The sequence below is a fragment of the Nothoprocta perdicaria genome, unplaced genomic scaffold, assembly GCF_003342845.1.
Source record: "Nothoprocta perdicaria isolate Ctin4 unplaced genomic scaffold, notPer1 scaffold_144, whole genome shotgun sequence".
Taxonomy (NCBI): Eukaryota; Metazoa; Chordata; class Aves; order Tinamiformes; family Tinamidae; genus Nothoprocta; species Nothoprocta perdicaria.
This window is the reverse complement of record NW_020454583.1, coordinates 1,008,125-1,023,232: the sequence shown is the minus strand read 5'-3', so window position 1 is coordinate 1,023,232 and position 15,108 is coordinate 1,008,125. Positions and strand designations below refer to the sequence as shown.

Below are 15,108 nucleotides of genomic sequence, written 5' to 3'. Positions count from 1 at the left end.
AGAAAAGAAAAGAAAAGAAAAGAAAAGAAAAGAAAAGAAAAGAAAAGAAAAGAGAAAAGAAAAGAAAAGAAAAGAAAAGAAAAGAAAAGAAAAGAAAAGAAAAGAAAAGAAAAGAAAAGAAAAGAAAAAGAAAAGGGAAGAGAGGCGAGGAGAGGCGAGGCGAGGCGAGGAGAGGCGAGGCAGGCGAGGCGAGGCGAGGCGAGGAGAGGAGAGGAGAGGAGAGAAGAGAAGTAATCATGGGACAATTTTGCAGCATTTCAAGTGGTCCCATCACATCCCTCACAGAGGGGTTCACTCTTGCTATTCAGCAAATTGCTCCTTCAAACTATCACCAGTGCTGTTTACAGCTAAGCTCTTTTACTAATATATATGTATATATATATATATATATACACACATCCAGACACTAGGTTTTTGTTTGTTTTTGCAAAACAATTCAAACAGTTGCTTAAAATAAACCAAAATTCACGTAGAACAAACAGTAGAGTGGAGAGGAGTCTTCATTTTAGGGGATGGTCTCGACTGCTTTTGGAAAACTTAACTCTATGGGGTTTTTTTTYCATATTTATGCAGATTCTCACCAACCCAAACCACCACTTTGTTGACAGCTCTTTGTACAAAGATGTTATCTTAGTGGCCTGGGATCCTGCTCCCTACTCTGCAAATCTGAATGTGGTAAGATGTCTGCTTGGTCCTTTTCCTAACCAGTCTGAAAGGTGGACAAAATACATGCATGYAGTATTTTAGTTGCATGGTTCTCACTCATCCCAGTGAACTCCAAAGTCTAACTATAAGCACACACAATTTCTGCATGAGTTAATCCGTTTATTGGTTAGAAGCTTTTTAGTAGCCACACTTGTATTGGAATGTGGATATTAGGCTAGGTGAATGACTTTTTTTTTCTATAAAGTATTGTTATTTTGATATAAAAGTGAGATTGCTGGTGTGTTTGCCAAGGAGGAAGGAAACATTGTTAGGTTTCAGAAGGAGGTCTTATCAGGAAAAATGAAAAATATGCATCCATTTTTTCCCCACCTTTCCCCCATCTTTCCAAACAAAACACAACCTAATAGAATTGTCTCTTGGAGCCTTCTCTGTTTCTCAGGCCTCCTCCTCACCAGTCGTCCCTTTGTGTCCAATCTCTCACAGCCATCTATACCCACCCCCTTGGTGACAGCAGCAGATGTCCATGTCCTTGTCACTCAGGGAATATCTACTTTGGTGGATGCTGCACAGCCAACGGACCGGTTGATGGCCTGGTCCAATGGACCAGTTCATTAGATGGTTACTGGCAGGGGTAGCTTGGAGCTGAGCAGACTCCAAGCAGGAAAAGAAAACCTTCATCCACTGAAATGCCTTATCAGCTGATGGTAGAAGCCTTCTACAGAGGCTGCCTTAAGGCTGCTTCACATGCTGCTGCTGCCAGCAGGGATGGAGGTACTTTTAAGAGAAAGGCTAACCATAGTGCCCCCATGTCCTGGGATGGCTTTTTGAGCYTATGATTTAACATGCACTTGGGAGTGGGAGGTAGTGTTGACTCATCCCACTGCAGTGCATTGCTTATTGTGAGGCTTTGTGAGAGAAACATACTGATTTGCTAACATTTGTTTGTGTTTTGAAAACCTGAATGAAGCTAGTTCATGCTACTTTGCTTGTAGTATTCAAAGTCATTGGATACCATTAAACAATTTATTACTTTTTCCTCCCAGTGGTATAAGAAGCCAGACTACAATCTATTCACTCCTTATGTACAGCATCGCAGGAAAAATCCACACCAGCCGTTTTACATTCTCCATCCAAAGTTTATATGGCAGCTCTGGGACATCATTCAGGAGAACACAAAAGAGAAGATACAGCCCAACCCTCCTTCTTCAGGTTTTATTGGTAAGTGTATCAAATCATGTCCCTGTAGGCATGTCAGATTAAAAAAAAAAAAGAAATGTGCATCTTGCATGAGGATCATGTCTTCATGGATGTGCTGTTCATGTTGCTTAACACAGAAACAGTGACTAGTTGAAATGTGCATTATGAAATGGATAAAATAATTGGGACAATTTAAAAATCTTCTTTCTTGCCTGTTGCATTCAAAATATGCATACTGCATATTCAAATCATACATACATCTGTGAGAAAACTGTATTGTTCCGTATTAACTTGGGAGTTTCTTCTTAAAGTGAGATTTTTGGAACTGCCTGTGAAAATTTCTATGGASAAATCTGCTTATGTGGAATGATCTTAGCAGCATCATTCACATTTTGCAAAAACAATTCCTGCAGTAATTAAGTTGTTGATAAAAATAGGATAACAGCTGCTGATCATAAAAAATGATGAACAGGCTCTTTTTGCTGTCAATCTGTATTTCCACTATATATAAGAAACACTTCAAAGGCTGTCCTTGAAGAAAAGAAAGGTAATTTCATTCAAAGAATAAAGCAGAAACCTTCCAAGCCCAAATCCTAAATCTTCCTGACAAAAATATCCCCTAAGCAGTAAACACTATGAGCATATCAATCATTTAAAAGCAAAAACATACACAATAAAAGCTGTGGATATAAATATACTCTGTGTGTACAGATAGAAATTTGACTCCTTCAACTCTATTATTTATACCATTCTTTGCCAAAGAAGATACTTAGCAATTGTGGTAATGGCTGCTAGTATTAGCTTTAAGATAACTTGGCAATAAGCAAGCTTATAATGAGTTGTATTCACCTCATTTGATGAATAGCTAGTGCTTTGATAGATATATTTTAAATATTTTCTTAGGGTGAGGCTTGCTGTCTTAGTAACCTTATTTTATAAGGTTATAAATGTGTTGCACATACAATGTAATATAAACTGGGAGCCAGCACAGAAAATATAACTGTGTATTGTCAAAGGTGGACATAAAGGGCACAATGAAGCATATATAATGCAATGCAGCTTGGCAGAAATCTGAAAGGGCAAGATAGTCTTCAGATCAGGTATCTATCAACAACTCGTGCAGCAAATACCCACTTGGAAGCTAAGAAACACAGGAGTGGGCCTGTTTGATGGACATGTATTCTGAATGTCAAGTTTCTACCTGATTATTATAAAATCTATGCAATTGATTTCTATAATAGTAATAAAATGAATGGTCAAATTATAGCTATCATGAGATATGAAAGTATCTTAGTTTCAGGAAGAGATGGGGGAAATGGTTCAATAAAAGAGCTACACCACTAATCTGATTGTACTCAAAACTTCTATATGAAGGAAGATAAAAGTGGTTTAAATGAATTTTAACAATTGGAGGGACCTATGTCATTGAATCCAAGCTGTTTACAAATTGGAGTACAAGCAGAATAAAAGCACTTCATGTTTTTTCTAAGTGCTTTTCTAAGTCTGCATGCCATACTTTCATTAGAACAAGTACTGTTCCTGCATAAGGATCCAATTTGCGATCTAGATTTACACTGACAGATCAATGGAGTCAGTGACCGAGGAGCTCTGAGTAAACACTGAGATTACTTGTGGAGGAAAAGATTGTTGCTGCCAGTAATGTGGAAAAAGAAAAAAAGAAAAAAAAGGTTCTATACAACTGAATCACTTTTGTTTTAGTTTTTTTAACACTCTTTAACCACATTTCACAGAATGAGACAATTTCTAAATTAATGCACAGAGGCATCACAGTCTTTCCTTTTAGGAATGTCAGAAATGTTGTAAGATGGTCTTAGGGTGTGTTTTCAGTAGTTTAAATTTTCTTCTGACTATTTCTGCTCCTTATTACTATTTGTAAAGAAAACAGTAGGGCATTTGTAGGGAAAGAATACTTTTTTACATGCTGTGGCTTTAGGGGAACATTGGAATGAGAAGGGGCAGGACATTTTCCTTGGATTCTTTGCCTCATGGTGGAAACTGTTTGGAGAGATTTTTGCCTTTCCTCTCTGGTGTAGGATGCCCAGTCTCTGAAATGACTGGCATGAAATGAAAATGTTCCCTTAACAGTTTTTAAATATTACTTGATTACATATGTCACTACTTCAAGCCATTTCTGAAATGCTAACATACAACTCTAGCAATAAAGAAATACTAATTCTCAAGGAGAAGTTTGGGGGAGGAAAGGGAAGGGAGTATTGTCTAGGGGAAGCATCCACGTGTAGGAGGCACAAATGAAGATATTTGTTGTGAAGGTGCTATTAAAGTATCCCAGAGGAGAAATCTGCTTACCTTTTGTGCCCTCTAAATTGTTATATTCCTCCTAGGGTGGATTTAATTTCAATGCTCAGCAATTATGAGCTACTTTTAGTTTATAAGAAATTAAATAATGTTTGTACAAACTTGTTAATGAAGGATATTTTGCTAAATATAAGCTGTTAGTCTGGACAGATGCATAAGCTGCTTAGAGATTGCACTTAGAGGTTTATGCTGTGGCCCATGTTCAAGAGTAAATGATCCACTTTGATGGATTGCTGTCATTTTTTGGATGATAATAAACTTTTTGAATCTGTCCGTTGCTTGGATTGGAACCTGTCCACAGCTGGAGTGGTCATGAAGTCTTGCTTACAGAAGGCTTGCTTACAGAAGGCCAGTGGTACATTTTAATAGCTTACCTCATCTGTAATATTATTTGAAATTTATTTTTATGTAACCTTAACTTTTATGCTGACCTTTTGTCCCTTTCTAAAGCTAGATGCAAGCCCTGACCAYGCTGCTCTACTTTTCTTACTACCTAAAGATGTCTGTGTAAACTTTTGCATTGCAGGTTGTCTGTGTCAATAGCAACCTTTGCTACATGTTGCATCTTTTAGTTTAAGCGTAGTGTCTCAGCTGCCCAGGGAGGCTGTGGAGTCTCCTTCTCTAGAGGTCTCCAAACCCGCCTGGATGCCGCCCTGTGCCCCGTGTTCTGGGTGTCCCTCCTGGAGCAGGGGGGTAGGACTAGATGAYCTCTAGAGGTCCCTTCCAACCTCAACCATTCTGTGATTCTCTGAAGTATGAAGCATTAAACACAAAATGATAAGTAAGCCCAGATCACTGTATTATTGGGAGAAATAAAATCTCAAAACAGTTGAGATTTACATTTTACATTACAGATTTAAAACAACTATGCATCATTAATTTTTGAAAACATTATTTTAATCTTTATTTCCATGCATCCATAGGATAGTACAGGCAAAAATGTCATTACACTGCAATGTAAGCAGAACATTGTTTGACTAAGAACTTACATTTAAAACTGTATCAGAGAACATGTTGAATAGAAGATTGCATCTAGTCTCTAACTTTGCTTAGAAAATTACACTTGCATAAACTGAAAGAGATGATTAGATATACTAGGAGTTGGCTTTATTACTATGACTTTGCCAACATTTGACTAAGGAACAAGGTGATGCTTACTCTTTGCAGTCCAGTTTTGTTCAAATTCATCTGAAGAACTAGTATCTACAAAAAGATAAACTTTAAATTCCTACCACACAAGCAAAAATCACTCCAGTATTTCAGTATTTGAACATCTTCTGCTTCCTGATAAACAAAGAAAGAAGAACAAAGTCTCTTCTTAAAGCACCCTGAAGCACACTAAAACACCTTTATATTTTAGTATATCATCCAAATTTGAATAATACGTTAAAAAGTATATGATAGTACTGGTCAGCATTTTCCAAGTTATATTCTATTACAGAATTCCTTATTGTGAGTAAAATATAACTTGTAGCATTTAGTATTAAGTGCTAAGTAGGGYCCTTTCTAGCTCAACTACATAATGCAAAACTGCACATCAAAAACAAGGATTGCACAACTTATTAAGTGCAGGCACAGAGCCACTCAGTGACAATTAAATTCCTTAATAAACACTTGGTTATGACTCATAGTTATTTTTTTCATAGTTTTTGGAATAAAGAGAACATAAAAGAATATTAAATAAAAGAATACTTTTTAGAATTATAGTGTTTTAAAATTCACAGCTACTTTAACTGCATATTCCCAAAGAATAGCTGAGGTACATTTGGCCCAGTTTCAGGGAGTAACAAATTTTCCTGTGGTACCTGGTCTTCATCAACAAATTGGTGTGTTTACAAGGGAAAACCAATACAGACTTCAGAGAAGTAAGCTAACACATGCAAMCTATATTTGCTAAATGCTTTATGTTTATTTGTAATACTTTCAAGCATGGGTAATATCAAACATATCCTTATTGGTGAATCTAGCTGAATTCTCTTACATAACAAGATTTCTATGATGTGTGCAAAATGAGATAGATACATTATGAGTGTAATAATCACATTATGTGTATTTAGATGTGTTCAGTTTCCCTTACATTTTGTTGAAGTGATGGTGAAATCTTGGTGAAAGTTTGAATTACAGTTATTATTTTAGATACTTTCATGCAGCATGTATGTATTCAGGTATATTAAATTATACTTTATTTACTTATAAACTAGAAAATGTTCTTTTAAAATTATTTGTTAACCACAAAACCAATTGATATAACACAAAAGATGCATGGTGGAAATTGAAAACCCCTTGAGTCATTAAAATCACCAAGAAAAAAAAATATATTTTCCCCTTTTGATTATAATTACAGTCTATAATCTTGATTGAATATGTATTCGTTGACATAAGCCATCCATGCAAGAAATTTGTTCCCAATTTAATTCTGTTTTTAAATGTTTTCAAAAAGGATTGTGAAAGCCCAGAAGTTAGTTATGCCAGTTAGACTGACATAAAATTCCTGTCGCCATAGATATCTGCCCAAAAAAACCCAATATACACATGTTTCTCAGCATTTAAAATATTAATATGTAATATTTTGATATATATCACAGAATTATTGTGATATCACAGAATATAATATTTTACTGGCATGTAATGAACTTGCAAACTCACTGTTTCTTTCACAGTTGCATCATTTGGGAGGGTAGTAAGTATTTAAAACATTTTAAAATGAGCATTCTGTGCTAGGAACCCTATTTTTCAGTGTGGAATCCAGGCCTATTGTCATTCAACTATAAAAAATATAAATCGCTCTCTTGAATGATGTACTATAAAACAGCCTTTCTCTACATAGACAGAATTATTTTGCATTTTTCCATTCTACAGATGTAAAAAATGGGATTTTTGAAAGAAAAAAAAATCCAGCAAAAGTATTAGCGTATTAGCATAGATTATCAGACAAATATCAGACCCAGAAGACCCACATATTATTTTCTTTTTTGTTTGCTGATTTACAATGTTGCCTACAATATATTTCTGCATACTTCAGTATAGTTTTGAAAATATTCAACAGTTCTTTCTCCATCCTTGGAGATAYTCAAAACTGGACAGGACTCCAAGCAACCGTATCGGATTTCAGAGTTGTCTCTGCTTTGAGTACACGGATTGGACCAGATGATTTCCAAAGCTCCCTTCCTCTCTGAACTATCCTGCAGTTCCCTTTAGACTCCTCCACAGATCTCCACAATGTCATCACTTCTTCTGATGCTACAGCGTGCTCAGTGCTGCTCTAACTCAGCAGGTTCTTGGCCAAGTCACCTGGGCACAGTAATTTGTTTTGCACAGTATAGACAGCTGGCTTTCCTTTTGAATTTTTACTTTTATATTTTATATTTTATATTTTATATTTTATATATTTTTTTTACCTTTATATTTATATAATATTTTATTTCTCTTCTTGAACTCTTAGTCCTGTCTAATCCTAATCAGTGTAGAAAAGTAAAGGCAAATCTATCCCTTTCACCTCAACTTGGCACATCAGACTGACTTCTCTTTGTAGTATGTGGCAATGTTGGTCATGGTAGTAGGACTCAARTCACCTAGCTTTAGATATTTCCAGTGCAGGTCTACATTTGTGCTAGTCAGCTTCAGATTCATTAGAACAAAAACCAGGCATCTATTAAGTGTTATTTTAGCTTCATGTTATATATTCATCCTGTACTCAGAGCTTAGATAGAACTACAGGTATCTGATAGAACACAGGTATCTGTGTGCCGTAAAATGCAGGTGTTATAGTCAATAGCAAAAAAAGAGGAAATTCTGATGAACGATTCATATATTCCATTTTTAAATGTCCACTCTAGGATCTGCTTCCTTCCGCCGTAATAAAGGAGGCTGTGATAACTTTCTCAGATAGGATATCTGCAGTGCAGATGGGCACATCTGATGGATGAATCACTTCTTATTTTCATTTCTTCACACGRTGTTCCTGGAAAATCCAATTGCATTATTTCTCTGAAAGCTACAAAAGCTTCTGACTGACAAGAGGAGAGAAGAAGGTGCTTGATTTCAAGAGCTAGATTCTGTTTTTTATTTCTCTCTAGTMACTAGAGAGAAACGGCACTTACAGGGTACAATTCACTCCATCCTAAAGTAGGCACCTAAAATAAGTCAGATTAATTGGTCCCTAAAAATGCCTGTCACTTTTCCCTGTCTGTAGGAAGTTCGCAAGACAGTTAGCTGTGCTGTGGGACAGCTCAATGAGATTAATTCTACCTGGGCTATAAAATGTTGGGATAAAGATTCTCTCACTATGCTCATTAATATCTCTTCACATCTTGCATAAGACAGTCTGTGCTGTTTTATATGTAGCACAGCACATAAATGTGCATTGACTGAAAACTTCCTTAAGGACTGTGAGCAAAGGCTATGAGCATATTGTAGAAAAATTCTTTATCTTTCAGGCTACCAAATAATTGTTGGTGCTGCTTGTCAAAGAGGAGTGCTGAGATACAAGATATACTTGTAGATTATATGAAATTGGGCAGTGATGTGAAAATTAGGCCAAAGAATTGGATAAACGTATACTCTATTGTCAAAATATAGAAAAGAAGTGTTTCCATGTGTGGAAGGAAATGAACAAATGTAAAGACATTCAGCTTGAGAAACCTATCAATCAATAATTTAGAAAAAGGTGTGGAAAAATAACAGATGGGAAGCAAGTTAGGACTTTGGAGAGCAGTTTGGCAGCAGAATAGGTTAAGAGAAGCAAAATCAAGACAGGAAGYAGTCAGGTAACACAACTTTTCTTAATCTTAGAAGTTGCACCCAGAATGTTTAAGATTACCAAAGATAACTGAGATGGGAAAATGAGGAAATTAAAATATAGGCAGCTTGGCACACCTATAGGTGAGGGATTTAGATATATATCTGCATATATATATATATATGCAGTTCTTAGCGAGATTGTTAGCACCAAGCAAAGACAGAAATTAATTAGTTAATTCCACCTAAAAAAGGGTGGGCTGGAATGTGACAGCTTCTGTTCTGGGAATTCTGTTGCAAGACTCATTTCAGGGACTTCATAAAAAGATGACATTAGTGAACAGAGTAAAACCCAAACATATCCTAATAAAATGACAGTCATAAATGTCCTCATGATTTAATATACGGTTTCTTTTAAATGTCTGATTTTTTTTTCCTTCTTATTCACATTGCTTGTAAATTTAGATTTCCATGAATGCTCTACAACACCAGAAGTRTCCTGCTGTGGAGGAGGTGGGTTCACGTTCTGTAAGGCACAGGATAAAACGGACCTCCTTTATTCCATGTTTTAGTGTAAACTCAATTCATGAAGAAGCAAATTTGTTYCCTAAAATCTGCTTTTGTTGTTGTTCCTTTTTAATATAAGGCTAACCCACCTTCTGTTTTTGAAAGACACAGTGGGAAGAGCTGATTTTAAGAGTATTTTGTGGCTGTCACTGCTGAGTATAGGGACTTGCTTCCTTGGATTGAAGGCAGCTCAGGCAAGAAGTACTTTGGGATCTAGTCCATAGGTTTCTAAGATGAAAGTGCTGGTTGTACTGCACTTTTGTCTCTCTGCCTGGTGGTCTACAGTATCAGCRGTACTGAAGGTGAGAAGGTATGCCACTGGCCACGCTTTTTCCTCAAAACTGAGCATTTGACATATGCAGCAGAGCTGGAAGTCTCAGGAATGCTCCTATGTCCACCAGGACAGAGAATGCCTTCTAGCCCATGGACCTCTCCCTGTATCATTCGTCTGTGGTTTCCTTCTTTTCTGYGAAGGTGGTAACAGCTGAAGAGAACAGTTAGAATTTCAAATTTCAACCTTATTTTTGAGAATAGAAAACGCTTATTCCTATGGCAGAGATAAATAGGTTTATATTTTTAGTCTGTCAGACCTTCACCTCTGGGAACTAAACAGGGTGGTGATACAACCAATGTCTTAGGAAGACATTGATCACTGATAACTTACAACAAGCAAGAAAATGTTGAATTAGGATTTAAAGATGAAGAATCCTTTCTGTATTGCCTTGTTACTCTTTTACCCATCTGCTATTTTTCTTTTTTCCATCTGCTGCTGGTCCTGTTGAAGACCAGGATACCAAGCTAAATAGATAGTTGATCTGAGCCATTGTAGAAATCTTTCGGTTGTCTTCTGTGGGGGATATAAACCCATGCCTAAATTTAATGTTGTGAATTCCTCTAGGCAGCTGGACACCTAAATGTAAAGTGATATAGTATAWGTTGCAGACCTTAGTGCTCATGTGGAAAATTCTAGCCCCATCCCCCAGTACTTTAAGGAATTAATTGTRTGTGAGAATGAATAGATAGAGAGGGGACAAGGCATAACATCCCTTACAAACAGATGCCCTGGATGTTAAATTAATTTTGAGTAACTGGCTTAAAGTAAAAATAAAACAATAGGTTAAGCTGAATATAAAACAAACAAAAAAAAAAGATATGTGACTGTCGGACAATTTCCCAAGGGAGATGGCCAGAAACTGTCACTTTGCCTTTGTTATTTGTTAGCATTCTAATTTGAAATTCGAAGGAATAGAGCATATGGAACAATGCAGGAATGCAAGGAGCTAAACTATAAACTATGAACATCATGCCTTGTAGATTGATTCTGGAGGATATCATTGATCCACAGACCACTAAGAACTAAACCACTGTCACTTCTAAATGCTTCAGTTTACAGGAAAAGCAATAATACTGCTTTAAAAAATTTTCATTATCGAACCACTTCTACCATATGACCAATTTATACTGTTATTAAAGAAAGGATAACAGAGGCCCAATTTTTTGTTCTTGAYAGTTTTCCTATTTCACAAATGGCAATTTCCTTTAGGAATTTTAAGATTAGCTGGATAAAGTGGCAGTGAAGTGAAACATATGCTGGTTAAGATTTGTACTTTCCATGAGAGCACATAGGAAACTATGAGATCGATGGTGAATTTTTTGCAATCGGCTCCAGGCTTGGCTCTGAGTGCAGGAGAGAAGTCATTTAACTGTCTGTTTTGGGACATGGTTCATTATTGCACACATTTCCACAGTCCAATGTTCTCTTGTTCATCTGGATAATGGTTACCTTAGAGTGGCTGGTAGGCTCTCCATCGGTGGAGGAATGAAGTTGGCAGTGCAAAAGCAGACGAAAGCATTTGTAAAACTGAAACAGCAAACAAAAACATAGTGGCAAAGTAGGCTAAAATTCAGAGCATCTCTATAACCATCTGAAGAAGAAAAAAAGATCACACTTATTAAGCAKGTACTTTTGGCCAAATTGTCATTAAATATTTTTTCATTGTGAGACCATGCTTCTTGCTGCTTAAGACTTAAGTTTACTTATATTTGTGGACTTTTCCTTTGGAATTAGTATTTTTATCTTCTCTAAGACCACTGATTCTGTAGAATTTAAAGCTGCAGAACAATCTAAAACATTTTCTGAACCTTTCATTTATGATAAAAGATTTAATCACAAAAATAATTAGTTTTGAGCTACTTCACAYATGAGGCAGGAAAACATCATTTTGATAATCTAATGATACACAGCAGGAGGAACATAAGGTTCTTTTCATTAGTAAGCTGTTGAAATCTCTCTGTTCCCAGTCTGCAAACTAAACTTCCAACAATGGCTTTGCTTAATTAAAGAACCAAAATAATTTTTATGTTAATTCATTTCACTTATGAGAATTACCCACAGCACCTTTAATGCTTCATGATTCCAAAGCTCTTGTACAGAAAAAAAACCAATTACCTCAGTTCTCATTTGTAAGTGCCAAGTGAACGGTATTAACACAGCTGTCTCCTTCTCTGAGAGCTCGCAGTTGTATTCAACAGACAGGAATGCCAGTTGTGCAACAGGTGCTTCACTRTATGTTCTATAAATGTTGAGTTTTATAAATTAAATCTTAAGAAAGTCTCCAAGGCTTATTCAGCTCCATTATTTTCCTTTCAATTGGCTACATCAACCAGAAAACACTTCCCAACTGTGATTGATGTGAGAGTGTTGCTGTTTAGACAGCGCTGGTGATCACCAGTAGCTCATACTAGTCCCTTTGAAAATGTGCAAACTCAACAGTAAGATTTCTCTGATAATCTAAGCTATAAAGACCCTTTCTTTGTGCAGATTAATCATCCTACCTCAGGAAAACAAATTTTGCATAAGCCTTCCTATCATTCTCCTGTATCTGTCATGGTCTTGGGTTAAGTAGAATAACAGCATCCTCTGATTGCAAGTGACCTTTGGTTAGCAGTAAATGAATTCCATAAAGCAGACCTTTTTCAGCAGTAAATGAATTTCCATTTGGCCCGAGTGGCTGTTGGCACTACTGGTAACAATGACACTGACTTGTTGCAAAAAAAAATCCACTGGCATTTTGCAGGTTCTTCTTTACTATGTAGCAGGTGGTYAGGTGCTTTTCCAAGTGGCAATGTCCCCCTAACAGGGAATTCAGAATTCACCTTCCTCAAACTCTCTCTACAGGCCTCAGAGAGAAAGGACTTTTAAACTACCAATACATGGCTGATTCTTCTCCTGTCTGCATGTATTCTGGCTGCTGAGACTCCTTCTCATGTCTGTCTGCATGTATTCTGGCTGCTATCTTGGCAATGTTTTCCTGTATAGAAAGAAGCAAGTGGATAGAAAAAGTGGAGTATGTTCAATTCAAGACTGAAAAAAAACATGATGGTAAAGGGAGGAATACTCGATCTCCTGTCAGTGATTTCAACCRACCATCCAAAATCAATGAAGAAACATAGGTGGTACTGGCCCATCTTTTCGTTCATGTTTCTCCTTACCATCATGTACAAAAAAAGAGGAAACAAGCAAATTCTTCATATCCTTGAAAATGAGCATGTGTGTAAATATTTGCAAGAAACACACTATCTGAAAGCTCAGAGAAGGATGGAAAGAATCTACCATTTCATACCATCTGTACATAGCAGGTTAGAATTTAGCTGTGAAAGTGATAGAAATAACAAGAAAGGCGGAAATACCAAGAAAAGATCCTAAAAACAAACAAAAACAGGCAAATAGTTCTGTGTGTTCCATACTCTGCAAATGAATGTAAAGACCATGTCTGCCTTGCTAAGTAACTTCAGGAGTCAATGATACACAAACAAGGCATGTGTTAAAGCGGCTTCCTCCCTTGACAAATCCGCTGATGCTTTGTCAGACATTTCCAGGCTTCTTATTCCTTCCTTATGTTCAGTGTCCCATCCTGTCAGCTCTGCAGAGGACTGCAGTCTTCATGTATCAGCGACAAGTGAAAGCTGCCTTACTAAAATGGGACGATTACCTCCCGTAATGATCTCAAGCAAGCACAAAGCAATGTGTGGGCCGTGCAGCACATGAATGGAAGTGAGGAAGTAAAACTAGACTGGATGATTGCACGGGTAATGCCGGGAGAAAGGTAAAACCCGGGGTTAACTTTTGTTCTCGCTTTCTGCTCCAGGTATCCTCATCATGATGTCCATGTGTAATGAAGTGCACGTGTATGAGTACATCCCTTCGGTTCGACAGACCGACCTCTGTCACTACCATGAACTGTACTACGACGCAGCCTGTACCTTAGGGGCTTACCACCCACTGCTCTATGAGAAGCTCTTGGTTCAGAGGATGAACAAAGGTTTGCAGGATGATTTGTATCGGAAAGGGAAAGTCATTTTGCCAGGGTTCAGGTCTGTCCGGTGCCCTGAACGGAATAACTTCTCGCACTTGTAAAGGAGAATCTTTCACAAACAATGTGCAATAAGGTACTACTGTTGTACTAAAAAGAAGAGAATACTTGAAAAATGCATCTTAGACCAATCTAGTCTTGAGTCTATAAATTGTAAGTAGCAGGCATGAGAAATACTTTTTTCTGAGCCTGAGTATTTATTACTGCTTTGCAAATAGTTAAAGAAAAAAAAGCTTAGCTCATGAAGGATGCAAAGGACATAATTAGGCAGAAATATAATGTATTATTGTGGGTGTGACTGTCAGAATTTGTTGGTGGTCTCTTATGCCACATGTCCTAGATTGTAACTTTTTTTTTTTAAATGAACTTGATTTAACTGTTAAATCTGGCATTGAGAAAGAACTTGTATTGTTCATGTACAGAGCCAGCTGAACAATGCAGCATTTCTCGTGGCTCCATGGGATTTTCACACTCTCCAAGAATGAAGTAATTAGTGCTCTGAGCTATGCATTCATTGATTAAAGTAGACTAATTCTCATTTAGACACAGGCTCAATTACAGGCCTCYAGCAATATAAGGGGTCTTATGGTGGCTACAAAATCAATGCAAATGGAAGTTGCTGTACACACAGCTAAACCAGTTAAATGACATGTCTTTGATGTCAGATCCCCAAGCAGAGGAGAGAAGACAGAAATTTCTCCTTTCTCTAGAGAGCAAAAAATGTTCTGAACCTGGTCTGGAAAAATAATTCTCGGTGGGGGACTTATMCAGAGAGTGTAGGCAAGATTGAACTGATGCTTTAGGGTGCCTTTCCCCAGTGTGCACAGATGAAGAATAGCCACCCAGAGAATACCAGAGGAAGCCGTGTAGCTTGTACACCTCACCCCAAAAGCAAACCTAGATGGAGCTCACCTTTTTTATAGCAAAGACACCATTAAGCTTCACAGATTTCCTTTGTTAAGTATTGCAGTGTGATCCAGATCAAAGTCGCTTGCTCACAAGTGACTTGTTTTTAAGAAAGCAGAGGGACTTTTCTAACAAAGAGGATATCTTTTTTTCTTTTTAATTTAACATTTTAAGGACTGTAATGTAGATAAACTGTAATGCTCGCAAAGAATGGCTGTGGCTGCATATGGAGATAATCTGGTATTTTCCTTCGTAACACACAAGGAGGATATTCTCCAAGGCACTTCTAAATAACTGCATGGATACTAATGCATTTTAAACATTG

At 37.0% G+C, this 15,108-nt stretch overlaps 2 protein-coding genes across 2 annotated transcripts in view; one reads left to right on the top strand and one right to left on the bottom strand.

Moving 5' to 3' along the window:
• ST6GAL2 (ST6 beta-galactoside alpha-2,6-sialyltransferase 2) overlaps positions 1–14,501 on the top strand; it is a 23,527-nt gene extending 9,026 nt beyond the window's left edge. The window contains exons 3-5 of the mRNA XM_026034458.1: positions 574–675; positions 1,710–1,884; positions 13,653–14,501. Coding sequence (XP_025890243.1) covers positions 574–675; positions 1,710–1,884; positions 13,653–13,921 — 546 coding nt within the window. The 3' untranslated portion in view covers positions 13,922–14,501. The remainder of the gene's footprint in view (positions 1–573; positions 676–1,709; positions 1,885–13,652) is intronic.
• The window catches only part of LOC112943322 (pinopsin-like), a 70,387-nt gene continuing 66,482 nt past the window's right edge, over positions 11,204–15,108 (bottom strand). The window contains exon 4 of the mRNA XM_026034457.1: positions 11,204–11,365. Within this exon, the coding sequence (XP_025890242.1) occupies positions 11,204–11,365 (162 nt within the window). The remainder of the gene's footprint in view (positions 11,366–15,108) is intronic.